The following is a 25,447-nucleotide window of genomic DNA, read 5'->3' as shown; positions in this document are numbered from 1 at the left end:
TCAGCTGACTATTGACCAATACCCCCAGGTCCCTTTCTGCCAGGCAGCTTTCCACCCACTCCTCCCCTAGCCTGTAGCGCTGCATGAGGTTATTGTGCCCCATGTGCAGGACCAGCACTTAACCATGTTGAGCCTCATGCAGTTGGCCTCAGCCCATCAGTCCGACCTATCCACATCCCTCTGTAGAGCCCTCCTGCCTTCAAGCAGATCAACACTCGTGCCTAACTTGGTGTCATCTGTGAATTTACTGAGGGTGCACTCAACCCTCTCATTGATAAAGATAGTGAAGAGAACTGGCCCCAGTGCTGAGACCTGCAGGACGCCACTAGCGACTGGTCACTAACTGGATTTAACTTCATCCACTATGACCCTGGGCCCAGCTACCCAGCTGTTTTTTTATCCAGTGAAGTGTGTGCCCATCCAAGCCATGAGCAGCCAGTTTCTTGAGGAGATTGCTGTGGGAAACAGTGTCAAAAGCTTTATGAACACCTGGGTAGATCACATCCACAGCCTTTCCCTCATCAACTAAGCACATCACCTTGTCATCTGGTTAGTCAAGCAGGACCTGCTTATCATAAACCCACGCTGACTGGGTCTGATCACCTGCTTGCCCTGTAAGTGCCGCACGGTGGCACTCAAGATGATCTCCATGACCTTTCCTGAGGTATATAGCCAACAAGAAATATTGCTAGCTTTAATATTATAACAAGAATGTGGTTATTGAAAGAAGCTGCTGCTTTTGATTCTCACAGTGGAGAATACTTAGATATGTGTTCTACATGGCAGTATTATTAATACTGGAGATTCTGTTAAAACTTGCCGCCTCCTGAAAGCCATCATTACTGTAGGAAAACCATTTGTGTCACTACCCAGTGTGGTTACATACCTGTACGTGATGTGCTGGTGTGAGGCTGGCAGCTCTGTGCAGTCACTCGCTGTCCCAGCTCTTCCTGCTCTCTACAGCCTTACCGGTTGTCTCTGCTCTTCAGGAAGCCAAGTTCCAGACTGATAGCAGAGAGCAAAAATTGCTGCTGCTTGGAAGCTGGGTGGAATACTGAAACTATGTGATGGAAAAAAAAAAAGTGATTTTAAGTTTAAAAACTACAAGTAATGCTTTTGTAACAAAATAGCAATATGGCCTGCACTGGTTGGCTTAGAGTTGGCTTCATGTGGGCATCCTCTCTTGAAAATCCCGTGTTGGATGAATTGCCATCTAAACACCCGTCTGGTTTTGGTAGTCCATAAAGTTGAAATAAATAAATCATAAGGAGAGAAAAAAAGTGTTGGAAATACTTCTGACTTACTCTGTACAGTCTTGCAAGTTTAGATAATTACTAAAGTTTTTCTCATGTCATATTTTTTTAACTAGCAGCCTTTCCCCTAGATGTATTGCATGCTGGTGAAATGAAACTTCCCTGCCCATTTTCTCAAGAATACTTACATTTCATAAGCAGCTGGGGCTGGAATTGGTTTGCACCATGGCCTGACTCTCAGTGTGTCCCCATGTTGTGTTTGCTGAACGTGTGGCTCAGTTTCCGATGTACTGACATCTTGCAATTTATCTGCTTCTCATGTTGTCTAAAAGGGACATGTTATCAGTGAGTTTATGTTGTAAAGACTTTGAAACAAGAATACAAGTTGAAAATTCAAAACTTCGATTTACACTACGATATCTTGCCTTGCGTTTAGCTACGAAGTATCACGTTTTCTAAATTACTTAAAATTTGTTGACTGCACATGGATTTTATTTTTTTTACAACTTGTCTAAGACTGTTGTTCATAATGCTTGGAGGACCTAATAGCGGGCCTGGGTGAGAATTGGAACTTGGTATGCGTTTTGACTTTGACAGTGAGTAAGTCATAACTACAACAGCTCCACAGCTGGTTTTGCCTTTACTCAGAGCTTTCATGTAGACTGTGTTTCCCTAGCTTATTGAGGATATGAGACTGCCAGATGCTTTGCTGACATCAAGATACCACATCTGCTGTTCCTTTCCTATTGACTAAGCTGTATTGCCAATTAATGACATGTTTGCTTATTTTCTTCAGGTATTTACAAGTTGATATTTCAGTACCAAGTGAAGAAGAAATGATTGTTTAACTTCTTTTCTTGCTACCTTTGAAGATGACCACTATGTTTATCTGCCCTGTTTCCTAGGTTTTTATCTACCTCCGATGAGTTTACACAAATAAATACAGCTATGTCCCGAAGCACGCTTTCTCTTTAGATAAGGTGCAAGATTCTTTTGACCCGGTTGTTTTATCAAAGTAACTGTTAACCCAGGATTTCCAGTTCGGGTGTGAGCTTGGACTGTGCTGTAACTGTTGTCAGCTGCCACTTGAGTGAAGACAAGGGAGGGGGAAAAGACACAGGCTAATTTAAGTGCATGTTATCTATTAGTAACTTTCCCATAACGTAATAGTAATCCAACACTTTCCTGGGATGTCTTACTATCAGTGATAAGTTTTTTTTTTTTTGTAATTTTTCCTATCCCTTCCTATCTGTCTATCTGTATACACACATAAATTTTTTCTTATTTCTTTATTCCAGTGTATTTGTGCTGGTTTTTATGCTTGTATTCAGTTCTGCTTTTAGGTTTCTTTTTGAGTTTCAGGTCATTGTAAACCTCTTGATTTTGTCTAGCTAGCTTTTTTTACTCTTCTTCCTTTATTTCCTCTGCAGTGAGGTCGTATATTTTGTGTTTGTACCTTCTAATACAATTCAGTATTCCTGAAGCTGCTGCTTTTATTTTGCTATTGTACCATGTTTCCTATGTTAGGACCATAAATATTTTTGCTGTTACCTTCTTAATCTTGTTTGGTAGAACAAAACCTAGAAGAGCTTCCTCTCAATTTACTTCTTCCGTCTTTGATATCTTATGTGCACTCTGTTCTGCACTGCATTTCAAAAACTTGTTGGTCAGTTTGTGTCCCACTGAATTTTTCATGCCTCTTGACTTCTGTCTTACATTTTTACACATTCAGAGCAAATTATATGCTGTCTTGAAACTGGAACTCAGCTATTTGATCTTTCACTGAAACTGTCACCAAACAGCTTGTGTGCACTACAGTCTTCCACTGGCTGTACCTGACAGACATATGAAATTGAAATGGTGAGGGAATAAAGCTTTCATGTCTTTAAAGTACTGCTCAGTAACAACCCACAACCCTTTGCTTAATGGCTGCTTTCTTGTTTAGTGAGAATAATAGATGATCATAATGGTTTACATTACAGAAAATTACTGTGAAATGTTTCTTGCCTAGTATTTCAATCAGTCATGTTTTTTAGACTGACTCAGTGTTATGTAAAGATACATGATTTTGATTCTTTTATTTTTCTTGGTTTTCTTAAACAAAAGCTATGTTTTGTTGTACAGTATGGGATGACATGACACAGCAGCAAGATCCAGTGTGAGGAATCTGGTAGTTGTGTTAGAGCATCTCTTTTGACCTCTGCTTGAGGGGTATACTCCAACCATGTTTAGTAACTTTTTTGATATCCTAGGGTGGCATTAGCAGGTCAAAACAAGAAATAGGTGAGTAAGGATCTTGGCAAATAAGCCTAGCATAGTGTAGATATCACCGGAATAAGAGTAAAAAATGGGAGAGGACTTGCATAACTTCTTACCAGGTTTAATGGCATTTCTTGTAATATAGTAGCTGTTCTCCATCCACCTGATAAATATCTTGAGGAGCTCTTAAATCTGCTTAATCTCAACGTCCTTTATTTTTGGAAGTTGCCCACTTCCACTACGTCCTACGTCCTCTGGTTATAACAGAAAAGTTAATTTTAGTATTCTCAATACACTGGATCTTATTTAAGCTTTCAAAAACACTGAGAATTTCCTTAGGAAGACTGCTGTCTCAGTATAAAGCAGTACTGTGGTTCATTGCAGTTGTATTTTTTTTTTCCCTCAGCATTTTTATAAATTTGAGAATTATTTTAATGCTGACTTTGGCTTTGCTTTGGGACAAGTTTAATCTCCTTCACCAAAAACTCTATCTGGTTAAAAAATCTGAGCTCCCATTTCTCTTTTCTGTGTTAATCTTTTGAAGAGTGTATGTAATATGGTTCCTCTGTAAGCTTGTTCAGAGTGAAGATAGTTTTATGCATATTAAAGCAATGCAGAAAATTTGAAGATACTCCTGAGAATTTAATAGGTGCTTATTTGTGCATGTTCTAATAATTAAAGCTAACTTTTTTTTTTTTTTTAATTAGAATCAATCCTGATAAGCTTACAGACATCCAAAAGAGGATGCAAGCTTTCTTAGCCCAAGATCAGGAGTTAAAAGAGAAAGCTCAAAGGGTAAGTACTCATCTGCTGTACTACGGTTCTTGAGGTATGCTAATTGAATAGAACTGCTGCTGGAATAATTGACCTGCTGATATGTGCCTTAGCAGCAGTGTTTGGAACTGCTAAATTGTTCTGATATTTAAAGTGTGGCATCAGTAGAAAGTACAGTCACGTTTTAGCAAGTGGTGGTAAGTGTCTCTGTATGGCCTGGGTGAGTTGATTCTGAACATGGGCTCATGACGCTAATGTCTGAAGAGCCATCCTGACTTACTGCTATTGTGCTATAGTTAAGGCATAGGTGGGAACGTACTATTTTAGAGTTTGGGGTATAAAAGTAATTTTTGATTTAGTAGTCACAGAATGGATGAGGTTGGAAGGGACCTCTGAAGATCATCTAGTCCAAAAGATCTAGATCATCTAGGCACTGCTGCTCAGCTGTTTGAGGTTTATTTATTTATGTATTTTTAGTTTGCTCAAGCCTTTCCTAGCTCTCTGAGTCTTGCACCTGTGGAGGTTGCCAGTACAGGTTGGGACCAGCAGGCTGCAAAGCAACTTTGCAGAAAGCAGCCCTGGGCAACAGGTTGAACTTGAGCCAACAATGTGCCCTTGCAGCAAAGAAGGTCAACCACATTTTGGGCTGTGTTAGGCAGGGTGTTGCCAGCAGGTTGAGGGAGGTGGTCCTTCCCTTCTTCTTAGCCTTGGTGAAATGCTTGGGTTTGATTCTGGGCTTCCAGTTCAAGAGGGACATGTGTGTACTGGAGGCAAGATCAGTGAAGTGCCACAAAGATGATTAAAGGCTTGGAGTATGTCCTGTACTAGAGGACAATTACAGAGAAGATGGTGCTGAAGTCTTCTGAATGGTGCCTAGTGACAGGGGAGGAGGCAATGGACACAAATTGGAGAAAACTCAATTTAAATGTGAGAAAAAAAAATTATGGTCAGGGTGTTTGAACACTTCAACAGGTTAGCCAGAGAGATTGCAGTCTCCAGAGATATTCAAAGCTGAATGTGTTCCTGAGCAACCTGTTGTAGCTGACCCTGTTTTGAGCAGTGGTTTGGACTAGGTGATCTCCAGAAGTTTCTTTCGACTTCAACTAAACTTTGATTCTGTAAAGCCTAAAGCTTTTAATTCAGTCCAAGTTTATATTTTTTGTCATGTATCCTCAGTGGCACGATGGAGAATAGGACTGTGCGTGTACCTTTTTTCAGTTCAGTAACTGGTTTAATTGAAGGGGATAGGTAAATTGGTAGTTCTTCCTGAGAGGACTTGCCCTGGGGAGCTGATACAGAACATTATTATTATTACTATTGATAGTGTTGCTGTTGTTATTATTCCAAAATCTTACTGGGAAGTAACAGATTTCATTCCTTGGCTTAAAAAGTAAGAAATATGAAATCATGTTGGTCTCATGTGCCTAATTTCTTAATCAATTTTTAATACTATATCTCCTGAATATATAGGACAGTTTGTTCTATCACGGCTGTAAAATCCCTATCATTGAATTGAATAAGAGATTTTTACTTTCATTTGGAATTTAATACGAAGCAAAATTGCTTACAATTGCTCTTCCAAGTAAGATAGAGGAGTGTGTGAATGGTGTTTCTTTGCTGTGCTGATTAATATTGGGGGACTCCAAGAACAGTATGTGAGTTTTATCAAAAACTTAGCAGGCTTGGGGAAGGTAGAAAAACTTTCTGTACTAGAATGAGCTAGTGGCCGAAGGCCGAGTGACCGAAAATCTGGAAATGCCAAATTCAGAGAAATACAGAGGCTATCCAAGGATCCAAAAGATCACTGAAATTCTGGGTTAGTGTAGATACCTATTTTCTAGCATGAGGATAAATAACACCTGAAAATATTCTGGTGAACTAGAGTGGTAGAATAAAATGAGAAGGGGATTGTGAATGTTTCGAGAGGATTGTAGCCTGTCTGCTGAATTGGGATGTAAAATTAAGGCAGTTGGAGTATTTAAAACTCCTAGAGTGAGGTTGTAGCATGTGGACTGTCAGTGTAAGCTTCATCATGACATTACACAGGCCAGATGTACTGGTGACACAGTGTGATCATCTGCAACTGCCACAGGAAGTTGCAGTTACACAAATTACATCAGAAGTGGCAGAGCAGCTGGCAGGGGGTGGATGAGAGTAGGAGGGAGCCAGCGTTCTCTTACTTGGAATGAAAATACTAACAAACCTTTCAGTTTTTGGCTTTGGCTTTTTAAGATCACTTAAAAGGAAGAGAGAGAGATTTCTGAATTGAGAAAAGAAAACAATGATAAAGTTTCAAAATAACACAAGAAGGAAATCAAACATGGGCTGTGTGTCAAGCTTGCAGATAAAATCTTCAACTAATTTTGAAAATTACAAATTACCATTTAATTACCATTTTAAGCTATTTTTGTTGCGTTTTTTCACTTACGAATATTATTAGTGCAGTTTCAGGCAAGCTGTATATGCGATCAGTTTTTGAAGATATTAAAATATGGTAAACTATTTTGTCATAGATGGAGTTTGGCTCTCCTTAATAAGATTTGGGTGTTCAAACATGCTCTGCTAATGTCCTTCAGTAGCAGTACATATTATTTATTCACATTGGTGAATAAAACAATAACACAGCTGAAATCTTGACTTCAGGTTCTTGTCCTTTTGTCAAAGGCATGGGTGTTGTGCTATCTATCTAGCCTGCCTGTTGCAAGCGGCTAACTTCTTGACATATGTGAGAAATAAATTCCCTACTGGAGTACCAGGATGGATCAGACAGCATTGCAACAGCTATGCACAGAGGTTTGAGTACGATATAGTTTAGTATGTTGAGGGCATGAGATCTGAGTGATTGCATCTTGCATTTGGGATGTCAAAAGTGAAAACTCTGTTGGGGAAACATTTTCATAAGGGAGAGAATTAATGTGTTTTTTTTTTTTTTTGTATGTTTGTTTTGCTTATATTTATGTCTGAAGAGAATTATGATTTGGTGGCATCAGCTTCTTGATTTATTTCAAGACGCCTTTATTTTCTAAAAGAAAATTCTTGGTTACTAATTGGTTTAAGGAATTTCATGGTTCGTTTCATAGGACTTGGCTCCTCTGCTGTTGATCGGAAAGAGAGGGTGTATCAGATTTGGGCTCCTCTGAAACCGCCACAGTTCTCATGGACTGATGCTGCCTTCTGGCATTCTTTGTAATTTTAATATTTGATAGGCCAATTCACCCAGTTCTGAAAAAGAGTTTTAAAAATAAAGTATTTTTCTTGCTAACTTGAATGTTTCTGTGTAGGGGGAGACTTGGACACCAGAGTGATGTGTCTCTGTTAAATTTTTCATCTCTCCCAGAAGGACTTGCAGGGTGTTCTGGTAACATAATTAGTTATGGCTTGAGATTCCAGTCAAGCCCTGTTAACTTTGAATTCTGTCAAAACAACACATAAATTGATTTTTTTATTATTGCTTGAAACAATTATTCAAGAAACACATCAATAAATTAAAACTGCAAATGTAGCAAATTAGTATAGATAGTTGCCATAGCTATTTCTAGTCTGAATCATTTTGGGGGCCTCTAGATACTGCTGTGGTAAAGCTGTAAGGTCTTTCTGATGCTCAGCATTAACATTATCCATAAGGGTATAAATTAATTCATGTGATTTTTTTTGTAACTTTCAGTTATAATAAAAAACAAAAAAACAAAGTGATATCAAAACAGCAGAAATAGAAGTGGATAATAATAATAAAAAAAATAAAGGAGAAGGAATAGAGTTCAGACTGATGAAATTTATCTTCCTCAGCTCTCTGGTCTGTATGCAAAGGAGTGACCAAGTCTTAGGAGAATTGAATAAAATCCCAAAGGATTGACAATATTTTAGAAGGAGCTTGAAGTAAAGACACTGAAATCAAATCAGAATTCAGATTAAGTTGCCACAGTTTTGAAGAAGCCATTTACTTTTTTCTGTACTTCATTTCTCTTCTTTGAAAGTAGAACTTCTCTTCCATGCTATATGTAATTTTCTGTTTTGGATGAGAGCTTTTGGGGTGAGGAATATCTCATGTTGGAAGTGTTCATAGTGTCTGAAATAGCAAGTGAGGTCAGCTGAAGACTTTAATCATCATTATATTAATACTGAATGATCTTTGAAGCCTCTTATCTTAATGAGATGAACATTTTTTTGCTTGAACGTAGAGCAATTCCAGCCTGAATCCTGTCTGTGACAAACTTGAAAAAGGATAGTGCAACTCTCAGGTTCCCAGAAAGGGCAGTTTTCATTTAACCTCTTTTTTGCCCATCTGGCACTATACAGAAGGAAGAGGCTCTGCCAATTAATTTTGTTACCGCTTCCTAGACTGCAATGGGTTAATGAGATCTGTCAGCTTTTAAGGCTTCTCCTAAAGGTTTCTGGGTATCTTGGTAAAACATTTAATAATTTAACGTGAGAAAGCAAGTGTTTTATTCCAAACCTTAGTCTTGGTACCAGCTGAAATGGGTTGTGCTAAAACCTTCCACATCTAAAATTAATTGAAAGAGATAATCAGATCAGAAAGTTACCTGAAAAACTTAGCATTTGGAAAAGCAAACAAGTAAAAACGTCTCTAACAAGGCGTTGGGCAGCTTGAAAAGCATTTCTCTTAGCTCTGCACACAAGTTCTTATTTCAAATTGCCAAGGGAAAGAAGAATGGCTTTGTGGCAGTGCTTAATCTACAGTCTCATCGTTTTCACCTTCGGAAATAGTTTTTCTCTTAAGAATTTCAAGAACCCCCATAGAAGATTGGTGCCTCAACTGTTGTTTTTCTTCTCCTTTATTTCAGGTTAACAATAAATAGATTTTTTTTCCCTAATTCTCCTTGAATTACAGAGACAAACGTTTTCTCTGACAGGTGCCTGTACATGGCAGAACAAGGGTGTGATTGTGACAGACCTGAATATAACCAGAGTAGCTTAACTGGCTGCTGGTTTAAGCTTGGTGGCAGGAGTTTTGGCATGTATCAGAAGTTAGGTTGCAAGTGATAGTCCAAGGATTTTTTCTAATACTTAAGATATTGCAGTACATTATGCTGCACTGCTGCTATTATTTTAGATAGTTCAGTTTTGCTGTATAGAGACCCCCAAGTGCTGTATGAACAGTTTATGTTGGACTTTTAAAATGGGGGATGATAAATGTTTGCTGTTACTGACTTGTTTCTTTGTATTGGTATTTCACTAGTCTAGACTCTCCTAAGGCAAATTTAGTGTATTATCAAAAGTATTTAGTCTAAAAACGCAGATAACTTTTTTTTTCTGCTTTTTTGGATTATTCCTAGAAGTGGGGTAAAAGACATGGTTGTCACAAACACCAGCATCAGAAATGTTCTGCCATCAGCTTTTAGAGAGTTGGAAATGGTTTTGCAATCATAAAATCTTCAGATTTTTCTATCAGAATAAAACAATCTGTGCTGCTTTTACAACTCGTTATATACATAAGAACTGGTAAACTCAACGAGTTTTTCAACTGCAGATGTTGTAGGAAGGGTTTGTTTACTTGTGGTTTTCCTGCATCTGTTTGTTAACTTAGGAGTTAATTTGGAGCTTTTCTGGTAGTAGATGGTGACATGCAGCCATGGAAAGGAAAGACAAACCTTTGGAGCTGAGCAGAACATATTTTAATATGTTTTATTGAAATTTAATGTACAGAACTACTAAGTAATACATGAGGGTCAAAATTCTTAAGTCATGGCTGGGTAAATGACAGTCTGTTCTTTCTTTCGAGACTTTGAATACTCTGTATGTCTGGGTAGCATCACATGGATGGGTATTTGTCTGTTATTTTACAGCAATATTTATTGGGAGATCAGATTAAGATTACCAGCAAATACTTATACTAGTGATACGAACTATTCTGAGTTCTTGATTAATAGATTTAAAGAATTGCTTTTTAGATTGGGTATGGAGGGGGAAGGAATTGCAGTATTGTGTGACTGACCGCAAGAGGCCATCCCAAAATTCTGTTAATGCGTAAGAAAAGCAATAGATGGCCGATTTCAGTTCTTTAAACTGGTGTCCCAAAACAAAAACAACAGAATACTGCTTTGGAATAAACAATACAATTTACTGACTAATGAATGTTAACCTATCAGAACATCACCTACGTTTGCAGCAAAAAAGTGCTGTGAAATTTTACAAAGCAATTTAGTATTTTTTCTCTTTTTTTTTTCAGTTTGAATAGGAGTAAGCTGTAAATAGAGCTATCTAGTACTGTCAGTGGTGATAGAATACTGATTTTAAGAAATGAACTGACGATAGGCAGAAATATACTATGTAAAAAACGATGAGAAGCTGAATAATAAAGGAATAATAGGAATCTGTCCTTTTGAGAAGGGTGGAGGAAAAATATAACACAAGATTAAGTTGTTCTGTTACAGATTGGTTCCAGTTTTCCTGGTGAATGTCAGGGATTAATTAAAATTTCAAGCTTGGACTCATATTAGTGAATGTTGTGCAGTGAATTGATGTTGGTCAGCTGAGCTGCATTCATTGACTGCGTGTGTATGGTTAGCTGGTGGCAAAAGCAAGGTAATATGAATTATCCTAGGCTACAGTGAAAGACAGCTACATTGAGTTGAATCACTTTCTGTTCGCCAGGGGCTGCAATTAAGCCGAGACACCTCAGATTGATAGCAGCATAGTCAGTCTCTTCTTGCTTCCATGTGATTCAGGTGTCAGAATAGTGTAACAGCATCTAGAAAATCTGGGAGGGAAAAACATCAGTGGTGGTTCCTTTTTGACTAATTTGCCATGTTTACTTTCTAGTGAAAATATGACATTCTAGTGGCAAATTAAGCCAATTAATGTGCTTTAATGAAATACCTGAATATTTGAGGTAGTATCACTTCCGTAGTACTGTTAAATTTTGGGTTATCAGTAGTGGGTAAAAGAATTTCACTTTGAAGTTAGCTTCAGACCAGCTTATAGTGGAAATCCTTTTGTATTTAGAACAACAATATAATGTTTATTTCATGTGTTGGTAAATATATAGTTTTTTTAAAATACTTTTTATTTTCCTTTCAGTGTTTTGTATCCTACTTGCGTTCCGTTTACTTGATGAAGAATAAGGAAGTATTTGATGTTTTCAAATTGCCTCTAGCAGAATATGCTCTGTAAGTATGACAAAAAACATAATACGGAAAGTGAAAAGTATATAACAAGTAGTTTTGCGGTGTACAATAGCTTTAAAAAGCTTTTTTTGACTGTTAACATATAGATTTGTAAAGTTTCTTATATTTACAGTTTCATGTTTACGCTGTGCTTTTGCATATTTTAAAAGAGATTTTAAATAGAAATTATGTGTAAAAACAGTATACCTCTACAAACAGAAATAATTCTTACAGCCGAAGATACAATAAAAGACAGAAATTGTTAAGTAAAAGGATAGAGAACAATATAATTCTTGTTCAGGTTTACCCTCTAACCTCATAGCTAAATGCTGACTTGTTTAGTGTAGTATTTAGAAAGAAATTGGATTATGTAAAAATGTTATTTTGCAGTCGTATTTTGAGTGTGAAAGGGACATTGTTCCCTGGATGTAAATTACTTTTCAAAAGATGCTCTGGGCTTGGTAGAGATGTTAACTTGTCTGCACTGGTATGAGTAGCATCCATTTTACCATGTCTGTTTTTGTGCATATATGTGATCTTTTCCACATTTTCTAGGGGAGGGAAATTAATTCTGACAGGTTGACTTTAAAGATGACAGCCATCTGAGATTGTTTTAAAATGTGAAGCTTTAGAACAATCTCAGGGGACATAGGGTAGTCAGAAGGGAGCAGGAAGGTGCTCAAAGATGCATGATAAATTAATTTTACGTGTCTCTGGAATTTCATACAGAGAAGACTTAAGTCCTCAAAATTGTCAGCACGTAGTGTAATGAACTAAAATGTGACAAATTACTAGACTGTAGAACACCTGGTCTTCCTGTGCTCTGCTTCAATTAACATGATTATGTTTTTAAAGGTAACACAACTGTTACAAAAGATGCTTTGTGGACTGAGGTTTTTAAGAGAGCTAGCAAAAACTTCAACAGTTTCTCTACAACTATTGCTTGCCCCTTGACCTGTGTGTAGTTTGCAGCAGCTTTAAAACCTTAGCATAGGTCTTACTCTATGCTGATAAGAACTTAGAGGGCTGACCACAAAAATTTAACCAGTGGTAACAAGTCTACTGACAGATGGTGTTAGTGTCGAATTTTAGGAATCCCAGTGCATCTTTCTGGATTTCAGTGCAGTGTGCCATCTAGTATCTGATATTTGTGTAGACAGAATAGCCTACAATTCCTCTTAGGCACCTGTGCCAGGATTTGGTCCTTCATAAAAGACGATTCCAATTTCAGCTTTGCTAAGTTACTAATTTCTGTGTTAAAATGGGAGAAAGTGGACAGTTTTTGGGTAGAGTAGCATAGATTTAGTCAAGACTATGAAATATACGGAAGCATAATCAAAAAGTCAGAAGATAATAAATCTGGAAGATAATTTGGAGGTTCTCTTCTAAATGAACAGTTTCTGTTGGCATTCTTCTTCCCCTCTCTCCAGACGGATAGTCTACCAACATACACCCTGCAGTCCCCTGCCTTTCAATTCAGTGCACGTACCACAGTGATACAGTGGATAAGTCAGCTCAATTTGTCTGAAAGGCCCTGGAAGTTGGGTGTTTAAATTCTGCATTCAGAAGCAGCTCTGGTTTGCGGTCTGTGCACAAACTCGTGTCAAAAGCTGGAATAAGTGTCCTTTCTTCCTTTTTACCTTCTTTATGGATTCTCCTGAAAGTATTTCAGCCTTTCTTCAGAGATTTACTGCTACCTTGATAGATGTTACTCCACTTAAAAACCTATAGAGAAAACAGGCTGCTCGATGCCTCTGTCAGGTTTGCATTTCAGTCTGCCTGGCTGTTGCCCGTCGTCTCTATTGCTCTCTTGCGTGGCCTGTCTGTGCACTGAGGTTCTCTTCAATGCTGGTGATAGAGTCTCTGCAGAAAGCAGTGGTCTCTTCTGTGTGTATGTGTATACATATACATATTTATTCTAGAGATTTATCATCCTTGAGCTGTGGTACATTAGTATTCTGTTCCTTGTCCTCTCATTACAAATTGTTGCCCAGAATAATTTGCTGGAAGAAGACCTGCATAGGCCTGTTGTGAACATAACCAGCCTTTAGGTTTCCTGAAGGAGAATCTCTTCCACATATGCATAAAAGAGAAATTTGTCTTTTTGTTGCAAAAAACAGCATTGAAAATACAAGCAAATGTAAACGAATAACAGGGTAAAAAGGAATAATTACTTACTCTGTCCTCCTGGGTACTAGACAAGGTAAAGAGGAGGCAGGGAATCTAAATATTTTACTTCTCAGGCACCTTATTCTGTTAAATGCTAACACATATTTCAGTCTCCAAGGGCATATTTTAACAGGCAGTCTGCTGGACTTAGGCTAGTTAGTGCTCTATGGGGCTGCTAAGGGAGGTAATTTCCCCTGATTTTTTTCCTCATGTCTTCTAGGAGGAATGCAGCATATTTTTCTCTGTTTATCCCTGTACAGGTACACGGAAAATAAAGAAAGCAGGTCGAAGCCAAATTGTCTGGGAAATGTCTGTTACACACAACACAGTACCAGCTAATTTTACCAGTGTTGCTTACAGATCAATGGTACACAGCAGTAGGTAGCTGCAGGTGCTTTCAGACCTGAAACAGGCGATACCAGGATGCATGATCCATCTGTCCACATCTGTCTGTCCTGTCGCTGACCAGAGAAAGCACCCACTGCACTGCAAATGTAGGCCTGGCCCTTACGGCACAGTCAGGACAGAAGGTTTGGTTTGTTGTCCTGCTTCTGCCGCTGTCAGCAAGCGCAGGGCTGCCCAATACGTTCCCCAGGCAGTGCCAGCCATGGGCTTGTACATCTCATCCTTTGGCTGCTTCATGGAATCATAGAATGGCTTGGGTTGGAAGGGACCTTACAGACCACCCAGTTCCAACCCCCTGCCATGGGCAGGGACACCTCCCACCAGACCAGGTTGCCCAAAGCCCCATCCAGCCTGGCCTTGAACACCTCCAGGGATGGGGCATCCACAGCTTCTCTGGGCAACCTGTGCCAGGGCCTCACCACCCTCAGAGTGAAGAACTTCCTCTTAATCTCTAATCTAAGCCTCTCCTCTTTTAGTTCAAAACCATTCCCCCTCATCCTATCATTATCCAATTGAGCAAAGAGTTGTTCCCCATCCTTTTTATATGTCCCCTTCAACTACTGAAAGGTTGCAATGAGGTCTCCCCCAGAGCCTTTTCTTCTGTAGGCCGAACAGCCCCAGCTCTCTCAGCCTTCCTACATAGGAGAGGTGCTCCAGCCTCTTCCTGGCCTTCCATTTTGCTGCCATTGTGGTTTCTTTTCTAGACTCCAGCCTCCTTCCAAATCAATGGCCTATCCCTAACTGCTTTTTCCAAGTTGGTTCCAGTTTTGGTACACCTGTAACCAGACTTAGTATTTTGCATGCTGTTACCTAGTTAATCTCAGCCTTACACAGTATTACACATACAGACCCCAGTGTCGCCTCCAATGATCTGTGGAGTTTGGGCATTTTTCACATCACTCCCCTTCAACCACCTGTGAGACCCAGCCATCCCTTTTTGAGCTTTCTACAACTGCTTCTGCGAGCTTCTGAGCTTTCGGGTCCTGCTGTACAGTCCCCTGAGCAAGCTGCGGTCTCCTCTCTTAAATCCCAGAGTTCTCTTACTCATCACCCTCGTTTCTGCTAGGATCTTAAACTATCTTTTCTCACAGTGCAGCCAAGCCTGCTATCGACCTTCACTTACCTCAGAAGTGCTTGCATATGCATGAGTAGCGTTGCAGTAGAGTGCCTCTCATGGTTGGTTAGTCCAGCCAAGTTGAAAAAATGGTCTTTAATGCACTCTAGAAACCACTGTTGCTTGTTCTCTGCTGTGTTTTTGAGCAGGTGTCAGGGTGGCTTAGCTACTGAGAGCGCATAGCATATATTGCAAGGTTAATAATACACATTTCGTCTCTTGAAGTTGCTTCTGAAGTATTTAACCTTTCTCAGGCTATTTTATATCATTTCCTCTTCTACAGTGATGGAAATCACTGCGCTGTGTTTTTGTGCGTTCAAATCATTCTGAGTAAGTTTAACAATGCAATATGTCTTATATTTAGTTAATGTAGTAACTTGCAGCACTAGAATGAAGAACTAACTTCTGTAAAAAATTGTTGTGTAGCAATTCTCCTGCAGAAATGACCACACACTTTACAACTGGCTCACATTTAAAAAAGGACTGGAAATCTTCTGGCTGCAAGTTAGGCAGTCTTGTGACAGTTAAAAAATAAAAGATTATACTGGTGTTTCAGTTCCTGTTTAATTTGTTCTGTAGAAGAACAGATTTTGCTTAATATTTAAGATACCATCATTCAGAAAGTTGAGGTGCCCGTGTTTTCACACAATTGAAATAGAGGGATTTTTAAGATACTATGTTAATACGAACATACTCAAGATCTTCATAGAAGCAGAGATCATCAGATCTCAGAAGAGGCATTACTTTTAGTCTATGCTATTTCTTTGAATTCATTTTCTAAAATGTTTACTTATGTTTAATTTTCCTTATTCAATAGGAAATAAAAGCAGTATTCCTCTTAAAGTCATGAAATATTCTTTCTGAACACCTTTGGAGTTTTACTTTTTCAAATTATTTCCTGAAAATTATTGTCAACCTGCTTTGAATTGGAGGATGTACCTGAGCATCCTGAGCATTGTGGATGTTTTATTCAGCTCCTTTAACACATTCACTGATGAGTTTTAGGGAACGATGTTGTCTGGCCACTTCATTTTCTGACAGTTGATAGAATTGTCAACTGTGCTTTCATTTATAGTAGCAAAATAAGTATTTGGTTTCAGCATTGCTTTCAGAAGTTGATTTAAAACATTTTCTGTAGAGCTTGTTCCCGAGTAGCTACTGCATTTCATACCAAAGAATTGTTTTTCAGTTTGTCAGCTGAATTTCTGCTGGCATTTTAAGGCTGTCTTAAGTCTGAGGACTATATTGTAGTGTTAGTATGTTTTTAATGTTCTGTGTTAGAATTGATTAAATCACAACAAATAACTTACCTGCTCTCTGTCTTCATGAGAAAATCTTCCAAATTTTGTATTATGGAAGCATGTGCAAATTCTAGCACTAAGGTTGAAGGAAGAACAGCTGTAACTACAGTGCAAGTAGGATTGTGGTCTGGTCTGAGTGGCATCTAATGAATTAATGAAAGCTGATATTGCCTTTTCTGGTTGATGCAAAGAAATGCTTATTTATATATTCATGTTTTTTTTTTTTTAGTATGACTGAACTCTAGATTTGGAAAATGATTAAGAAATAAGTTTTAAAGATACTGTCAAATCTAAGAACATGAGGAAACTTTCAGCAGTAGTAGAATGTGTTTCTCAAATTATTCTCAGTTTGGAATATATTATAGAAAAGAGACAGTAATGACCCCAAATCCTGAAGTTTCTTTGAGAAGTTATACAATAAGGAGGTTGTTTGTACACAGCTTGGTCTAAGCTTATCTTCTATTGCTTTCTTAACTGACTTGATAAGCACTGCTTTCTAGCAGTGAAGGACACTGACAGATATCAGTACTATCTCAGTCCTTGACATGATGTCCATGCATCTTCATACCAAATTACATTGGTGTTTCTTCCACTGTATTTATTATAGAACGTATTTAATTTATCCTTTTCTATAACTTTTCAGGTTCTTTGTTTGATTCCTTTCCTGGGAAGTTCTGTAATTTTTCTTGACTGTTTTATCGATTTTTAAATCTTCATTCCTCTCCCAGTGTTCACTTATATTGTACAATCTAGAGTGTCCTGTTGTGTGAATACTGTTTTGTGAATATATTGGTGAAAATGTGTAAATGTAAATTACCAAATTTAAAATTGAAGCACTTGAGCCTTCGATGAAGGCTTCTAATTTAGTCAAATTTTGTGTATATGCTTTTCAGACTAATGTGTTTGTTTAATTCCATGCATTAGATCACTTGGTCTTGCAATGGCACCTCGTGTGAGATTTCTTCAAAAAGTTCAGAAACAGTTATCTGCGAATGAATCGGCCGATAAGACAAATCCCTTAACGGAGACAGAGCAAAACAAAAATACCATCTCCTCAATAAACAAGGAAGGAGTGGAGAAATGCAGAACTAATTTCAGTGGAAAGGTGTCTGCTAACAAAGCAAAGGAAGAGGAAAGAAGGAAAGAAACAGAAAAACACCCCCCTTCCAGTGAAGGTGCTGAGGAGAGTGATGAGTCTGAGGATGGATCAGAAGAAGTATCTGAGGACGAGGAAAAAGAAGCTGCGTTATCAAGCAGGGCTCCAAACACAGACTCCATGCAGTTCTTCGAAGATGACGACGATGATAATAAAGATCTGGATTTGCTGACAGTGAAACGACGGAATGTTTTTGGTGTGGAAGCTAAAGACGGTCCAGCACAGGTAAGTACACTTTGCAGTAAGGCTTATGAATCTTGATGATTTTGTTTTGGACATACTCCAAGGAAGAATGAGGAGAAAATTCTGCTCTTTAGCAGTATGCTCGCTTGAAGTCAGATGCGTTGCCGAAGTGTATCAAAGGTCAGAATTGCTCCCAGGAGATAAGTGGTGGTGTGACTTATGCTTTTATCATTTTGTGTTATTAACGTTAAGAAAGTAATTTTATTCACATAAAATATGTTCTTAGAGTAGTTTTTAATTTATGAATAACATGACTTGAATACCTGGGAATTTTTGACAGTTTTAATTCTTTTTTACTACTTTGCTTGTACTTTCCTAAAGTAGCTGCAACTTTTAGTCCTAATTTTGATGGTGTTACGCAGTTTATGACACTGGGAACCAAATTGCAGTAGATGATGAGCTGTTTCCTAACACAAATCGTAACAAATGATCTTTACATTAACCTAAAGATCCAAACTGTTAATGTTAAATAGCTTAAAACTAAGATTTTTACTTTCAACAAGACCTACCTTTGCTGTTAGGAATTCATCTGATACCAGAGGGCAAGTGGACAAGCACTTCTTCTAAAACATAGGTATAAAGGTGTATTAAAAGTATTCATTCATGTAGATCTTTCATTTCCTTAGTCAGTAGCTTTGTAATTGAGGGTTGCTCTGCGCTCCGTACTCAGTATTCCCAGAAATGTTGCTTTCATTTAATCTTTAAATGCAATGTTATAGTAAGTCCCATCCCATCCCCCCATAAAGCAGATTTGGTAAGTGCATATTGTGAATTTTTTGTGTGTCCTTTGTCCTATCTAGCAACTATTTATCTGTAGTAAAGAGATCCAAGCGAAATAGCCATCTGCTTCAGCAAGATGGTTCTCTTAACTTACATGCATGCGAGGGGAGCCTCCTGTTAAGCGATGTATGTATTTTTCCAACTGGTATTTTAAACCTTTCTTTTTCCGTGCTGTTATTTAACAGCACAGGGCACTTGTCATGAACTTACGCTTATCAGCCCACTGGCTGCATTTATAAGCAGCATCTTTCCGTTAGTATTTAGCAATGCGTATAAAATAGTTCCGTCAGCCAACTTTGTCGCAGCTGAGCAGTTGCTCAGTAACTTAACCCCCGCCCGCGTTCTCTCCTCTTCCTCGAGGAGGTTGTCACAGGTTCCCATCTCTTGCCAGAAGCACGGGAGGAGGATAGGTGTGGGAAGTGGATGAAGGGTGCTCCAGGGATTGCATTTCTGTTCCTCTTACTCTAAACCTGAATCATCCTGCCTCTGCGCAGCCCGTGGCTGGCTAGGTGCTAGTACTTGGCAGAGCTGAGTGGCAATACCTGGACATGGCAGTACCTGGACATGGCAGTAGCTTATAATTATTAATAAATTTCAGTTGATTTCAGTGGTAAAGGAACTGCAGTTTTCAAAACAAAACGTAGAATGAAAGATTTCTGCCTTAAAGAATGCTCCTGTCTCAGCTTTCCTATCACTTCCACAATTTTCCATGCTGAAATACACAGACAGCTTTATGTTGAATTTGTATGTTGGAAAGTGGTTTGGAAGTTCTGCTCAGAAAATAGTGAAAAACAAAACAAACAAACAAAAAACAACCAACCACCACCAACAAAAAACCACCACAAACCTTTGATGTAAAAGAATGAAAATTTTTTAACGAAAAATATTAGTATTTAACAAGTGCTTTGGAACCTCACCGGGTAACCTTTTAACAATTTTCTAGCATTAAACATTTATAGGTTAGGCAAGCTAGAAATTCTTTTCTGTGACTTAGTATTGTTAATGTTTCATACTTGCTTTACAAGTGTGGAAGAGCTCGTACTGCCTGAATCCACTTGTTCATGGGGGCATAATACTCTAAGCAGCTGTGAAGAAAAATTAAGTTTCAAGATCTATATCGTTAAGAATTGAAATATAATTTGAATAATCTCCTACAGAAATGCCAGTGACAGTGCAATATATAATTTTTAGAAAGCAGAAACGCAGGGCGTACTGTGCCTAGCTGTGGAAACTAATCACTGCATATGGGAGTGTGGTGTTTATTGCCTTAGTTACTGTGAAAATTGTTGATAAATTGTGGAATGCGTTAAACTTATGGTTTCTATTTTCGGTAGGAATAAGAGAGTAAAGGCTTATATCACTAACCGTATGCTTTTAATGTTTTAGCATACAAATACACATGACAGAAATTACGTTGAAAGATGCGGTCATTGCGCATCTTTGTTATTTCATATATATACCCTGACACCACGTTTTATGCATGTTAAAAATGAATTGTTAACTCGCAACACTACTTATATTTTTTCCCCATCTGTTTACTTTCTGGATAAAAGTTTTGAGGTGATTAATGCTGTATTGTGGTAGATCCTACTGAATGCCTGTAGCTGACATCTGAAGAATTAGAGCCGATTCCTCTGGGGTGCGAGAAAAAGGCGCCGAGCAGTCCAAGGGCAGTTTTCCTGTTGCTCCATGTTGGAATGGCCTTCCAGCAAGGACTCAGAAAACAGTTTGACTTCAACGTACGGGATCCGTGCTGCATTTTTGGGATGAGGCAGTGTGTTAATCAGCAGTATCAAATGCTGCAGAGGGTCGAGGAGTCTGAAAATGAAGTATGCTCTTGGCTAGATCATTTAGTTCTGAAAAAAATCTATTCTGTGTGCTAAAAAAATGAGAGTCTTGTGGAAAAGCTAGTATGTGATCATCTGATTGGGAGATCATGAATATGCCTAGAAAGGTTGAATTAAATTTGCCTTTATACTTCTAATGCGTGTGATTGATTTTGCAATTCCGGTGTTCTTGTATTATGCTGCTTGTTGACAGCAAACCAGTCCCGCTGCTGTTGTTGAGCTTCAGCAGTTCAGTTTCAAGGGAAACCTTACATTCGGTTTCAGTTTTTAAAGAGCTGTTGTTAGGAGCACCAGCCCTTCCTCATCCTCGTGTCTTTCCAAGCCACTCCAGCTTCAGGAAGAGCACAGGGAGGTGCAGCACTGCCGCGTGTCCCGTGGGGCTGAAGTGCAGAGCAGGATTTATTTATGCTGATGGAGTGGAAGGGGATGTGTGTGACTTCATTGGAATATCTTGCTTTTGTTGAATGTCTGTGGTGCCTAACCTGACAGTGAAAGTTACGCTGTGATGGGAAGTGACACACATCCAATGTTAGCTCGGTTAATAACGCCGCTTCCAGAATGATTGCATGCTTTCCCTTGCTTAGTGTGTCTCTTTGTTGTGTGTATCTTGTCTCTGTGTTTTTGTGATAATAAATGTAAAGAAAACATTTATTTTAGCACTGCCATGTAAAAAATTGAAACCTTGAGTAATGTGGGCTTTTCACCCTGGCACATATTACAAAGTTGTTATGAATTTCTGAGCTCCAGAGGTACTCACTAGCTGCTCTGTTTATGAATTTTACTTAAATATGTCATGATTTTTAGCTGGCTGATGTAACTCATGAGACTTATTTAGAAGTACAATGTTTTTGCGCATAAAAAGGTGACAAGCAGAACTGCCAATATCAATTGGCAGATGCACAAGTATTATTTAGTTGTTATATTAACATTATGTAAATTATTCGCTTAAAGTGTATCTAACAATATTAGCAGTATAGATGTTGCAAGGACTTTAAATAATCCCAGGTTACAAACTGCTTTTAATGCTACTTTGACAAAATTGGCTGTTGCATTTTCAAGTGCAAAGGCTGTACTTACACGTAAAACATTATTTATTGGAGAACTAAGATTAAGCCTACAGTATTTTTTTTCTTGTTTTTGTTTATACTTTATTTTAGTCATCTTGTCAGACATGCTGCATACTATCAGACTTGTTTTCTGCTACTGAATTTTCTTTTTTAGGATAGAGTATGTTAAATTATTGAGTTCTTAGGATTGCCGTGACTCCCTTCCTGCTCTCCCATCCTTTGATTTATAGACTCGTAAAGCTTTTCTAGTGAGGTACTGCCTGCTCGGAAGATGTGTAAGCCTATGGACAGAGGGTTGCCTTAAATAATACTTGCAGCTTCCTTGGAGTTAGTCTGTACACTCACAGAGCTTTCAGTTTGAATGCTGTGGCTTTGGAGGGATTTCTTTTTTTATGTCATGATTCTGTCTCAGCTAGTTGGCTTGTTTTATAATCCAGTAATGTTATCTGAAATGAAATTTTCTTACAGTTCTCAGACACACAAACATGGTAACTTATGGAAGCAGGAAAGAACAGACAAGGGTAGGTCTCCCTCACTAGAGATGATGGAGGGGTCTATACCAACAAGCAGACAGTAATAGCTGGTCGTAATGTGGGCTTTACACAGAGCGTAGCAAGGAAACATTTAATGTGCACCAAAGTGAGGACATAGTCCTCTTGAATTTTCTCCTGTGATGTTGAAAAGAAAGCCTATTACCATACAGATAAATCAAAATTACTTTTCAGAGTTGTGATTCATCTCGATTGCTTCTCTTATATCGGCTTTCCCTTCTGAATGGGATTTCTCTCCTTCTGTTCCATGCTGTGAGATAGAAAAAGCAGTATATAAACATAAGGTTGGTCAAAATCAATGTGAAGCATCTCCTTCCTCTTATCAGCTCTTATTACCTCTTACTTTTATGTATTAATTCATGTTAAACATATGACTTGGTCTCCTTGGTGCTTTTCAGGGGATGACAAGATAGAAGACACTCAAAGGAGGCAAGAGGCAAGGGCTGAAGCTGGCTGACTGGAAGCAGTGCTGGTTCCCTTAGGGATGCCCCTCTTTGCTCCTGCTGTAGCAGCGTGTGGTGTCCAAGAGAACAAACCTGCTCCCAGGCAACCTGCTAGCTATAAAAGGCACATTATTCCTTGGAGGCATGTTGCAAAGCTAGCACTATAGCAGAGGAAATACAGAGGTTATTTATTTTTAAGTTAAATAAAAGTCAATACCGTGATGCATTATATACCATAAATTCTCCATCCTACAGAATGGGCCTTATGTTCCTAGCCTAGTAATGCTGTGCTTGTGTACCTCAAGTTGAATTATAGCAAGTAATGATTTATAAGAAGCACAAAACATTCGCACACAAGTGAGGTAGGCCTACGTTTGGATGCTTCAAGAAGGCAGTGTTATGAAAAAATAACTTTTGTCAGCCGTGAATGGAAATGAAACCTGCTGACAGAACCTTGAGCCTCCTCATGCCCAGCAGCGAGCGCTGAATGCGTCCTACAAAGTGGATGGAAATTGAAATGAAATCACAATTTATTTCTGTGCAATTTCAATAGCTTAAGCGCTACTGAAACTTGTTTTTTAAGAAAAGCTGTGATGTCCAGTTATATTATATTCCATATAATTTTAAAAAATCTTGTTGTTCAGCAGTGCTTCTGGAAGCTGTGCATTGAGACAGTGCTAGACCCAGGCACGGTGTTCAGCAAAAATATTTCTTTCCTTTCTTGGACAGCTTTTGCTCTTGAGATTTTTCCCTGTCATCATTATTTTTGAGTAGAGCGTTCATGAGCTTCTTTTAGTTTAAAGTGTTTAACAGAGGCTTTTGAGGCAGTCCTTTGTGAGAACCCATAATCTGTTTTAGACTCCAGATCCATAAATCACTTATTATTTTAAAATGGCTTTAATGTTTCTTCATTGTTCGTTCAGGTTTAGTTGCATTGGCGGCTCTTGTGTCTGCTCCAAATGCATCTTCAGATTTTTCTCTATTGATTTCTATTTCAATCAGTTTTTTTAGAGACTTCCTGAAAACTTCTGAAGTGTATGGAGAATTCACTGTAATTGTTTCTTGCACCTTTGAGGCAGCGTTCCAGGTATTTGTGTCAATCCCTGTGATGTTTAGGAAGATTGGAAAATCTATAGGATTAGAAATCTCTCTGAGTTACAGGTGAGCTATATACTTCAAATGAATGGCTGCTCTATGTCTCTTAAACTGTGGGTGCAGCATAAAATGGTCATCCTAAATGTTTTTAATCCTGTTTCAAATCTGGATAGAAAGGATCATTTAGGAATTTTATTTAAAATCTGCCTGTATCATAGCTCTTAGCTTTCTGTATCATAGGCTACAGGGTACCCAATTCTGATGTGCAAGGTGTTGCTTCTGTGTAAAGCTTTACATTGGAAAGTGCTTTTGAACCCTTGTGGGCTGTGCTAGTTTTGATGTCTACAGTGCACCTTGAGGACCTTTTGTGATTAAGAAAGATGCCACACCTGTCAGGGACTTGCTTTCAGTCTTTCAGTCACGGCTCTGTGAGAAGCACCTTCTCCTTTGAGCCAAGAGAGGTTCCCCCAGTTTTGAGGTGAGTTGCTCATAAGTCAGCAGCTTTTCCAGGAGCGTGCTGCTCATCTCCTAGAGGAAATGCTGTTCACAAAATTACTAGCTAGTGAAGCAGGCTCCTGAACTAAGCAGTGTAGCCTTTTTATTTTAGTTCCTGGAGCTGTGGGTTCAAAAATCCTTCTGAAGCAGCCTCCCAAGTCTTCGCTATGCTGAACCTGCTGCAGTGTCACGGAGCTTGCTGTCCTAGCAAGAGGCAGCTATTTTGCAAAGTGTTCCTGTGGTTAACTTGCACCAGAGGACTGCGATACTTGTGTTTAAGCATGCGCGTCTTGAATCTCTCCTTTAGAGAATATTTTTCTGGTGGGTTGATGCTTCCTGAAGTGCAGAGTGATGTTAGCAGTCTAGCATATTGCTCACATGCTCACGGTGCAGAATGTGGTGCAAGTTCAGGTTGCAGTGAGGCACACTTTGTCTTTTGATGGGACAGACCCGATGTGACTGAGGTACATGGTCTTGTATCTCAAAAGATACGAGGGTATTGTATTTAAAATGATTCGTTAAAATATAATTTGTTAAATACTTCTAGTAGGTTACTGAAGCCTGCAGTAACACCCTCAGTTTTGGTGTGCTTAATGACTGATTTATAGCCTTGTTTAATATACTGTAATCGTTTCATAGATGAGGATGAATGAGCCATATACTCTGCTTTAAAACTGCTTTGTTTTAATCAATATTCTCCGAATCCATAGGATTTGTAAATTCTAAAATGCTGCGATTTCCTTTTAAGATCTTTAGTGCCCGAATGCTTGCTGGGTGATGGCATTGGAAGTATTTATAACTATGACAGCTTTTGGATGAGCGGTTTTCGAAAAGTTGAGCGCTAATACTCTGAAATGCCACCAGAAATGATACAGCACTAATTTTCAAAGGAAATGCGGCTTCCTGAAATAGTAATAAAGCAGACCAACTAACAAATACTTATCTGGAGCCTCCCGACTGCTGTCAGCACAGCGTGTAGTTGAAGTTATGAGAATAATTCTTCAATTGTTTATGTGGATGTTTTCTGCGATGCAGACATCTGCTACTTTAAGCCTCTCAACGAACTACTCGTTCACATTTTCAACAATATTTTCGGGCAGATTTCTGAATTCTTATCTGTATGGTATAATTTTTAGGTGGAATAATTTGACAATTTTGACAAAAAAAATCATGATTTTGGTGAAGATTCATGAGCTGTTAGCCAAAATGAGTTTCAGAGAAATCTGTTACGGTATTAATAACATGAAAATTGTAGTGTAATTGGTATTTTAAAAAGGAAAATGTGTAGTACACGGTTTCCAAATTCTGACCTGCTGACTGATTGGGAAAAAGGACAGTAATCACAGACAAACTGCTTAGTGACATCATGTT

General features: G+C 38.5%; 1 protein-coding gene across 1 annotated transcript in view; it reads left to right on the top strand.

The window, feature by feature from the left end:
- DDX10 (DEAD-box helicase 10) overlaps positions 1-25,447 on the top strand; it is a 192,249-nt gene that overhangs the window by 34,973 nt on the left and 131,829 nt on the right. The window contains exons 11-13 of the mRNA XM_083810823.1: positions 4,220-4,307; positions 11,325-11,413; positions 17,324-17,780. Coding sequence (XP_083666949.1) covers positions 4,220-4,307; positions 11,325-11,413; positions 17,324-17,780 — 634 coding nt within the window. The remainder of the gene's footprint in view (positions 1-4,219; positions 4,308-11,324; positions 11,414-17,323; positions 17,781-25,447) is intronic.

The sequence above is a fragment of the Anser anser genome (genome assembly GCF_964211835.1).
Source record: "Anser anser genome assembly, chromosome: 1".
Lineage (NCBI taxonomy): Eukaryota > Metazoa > Chordata > Aves > Anseriformes > Anatidae > Anser > Anser anser.
This window is presented reverse-complemented; position numbering and strand designations above follow the sequence as displayed.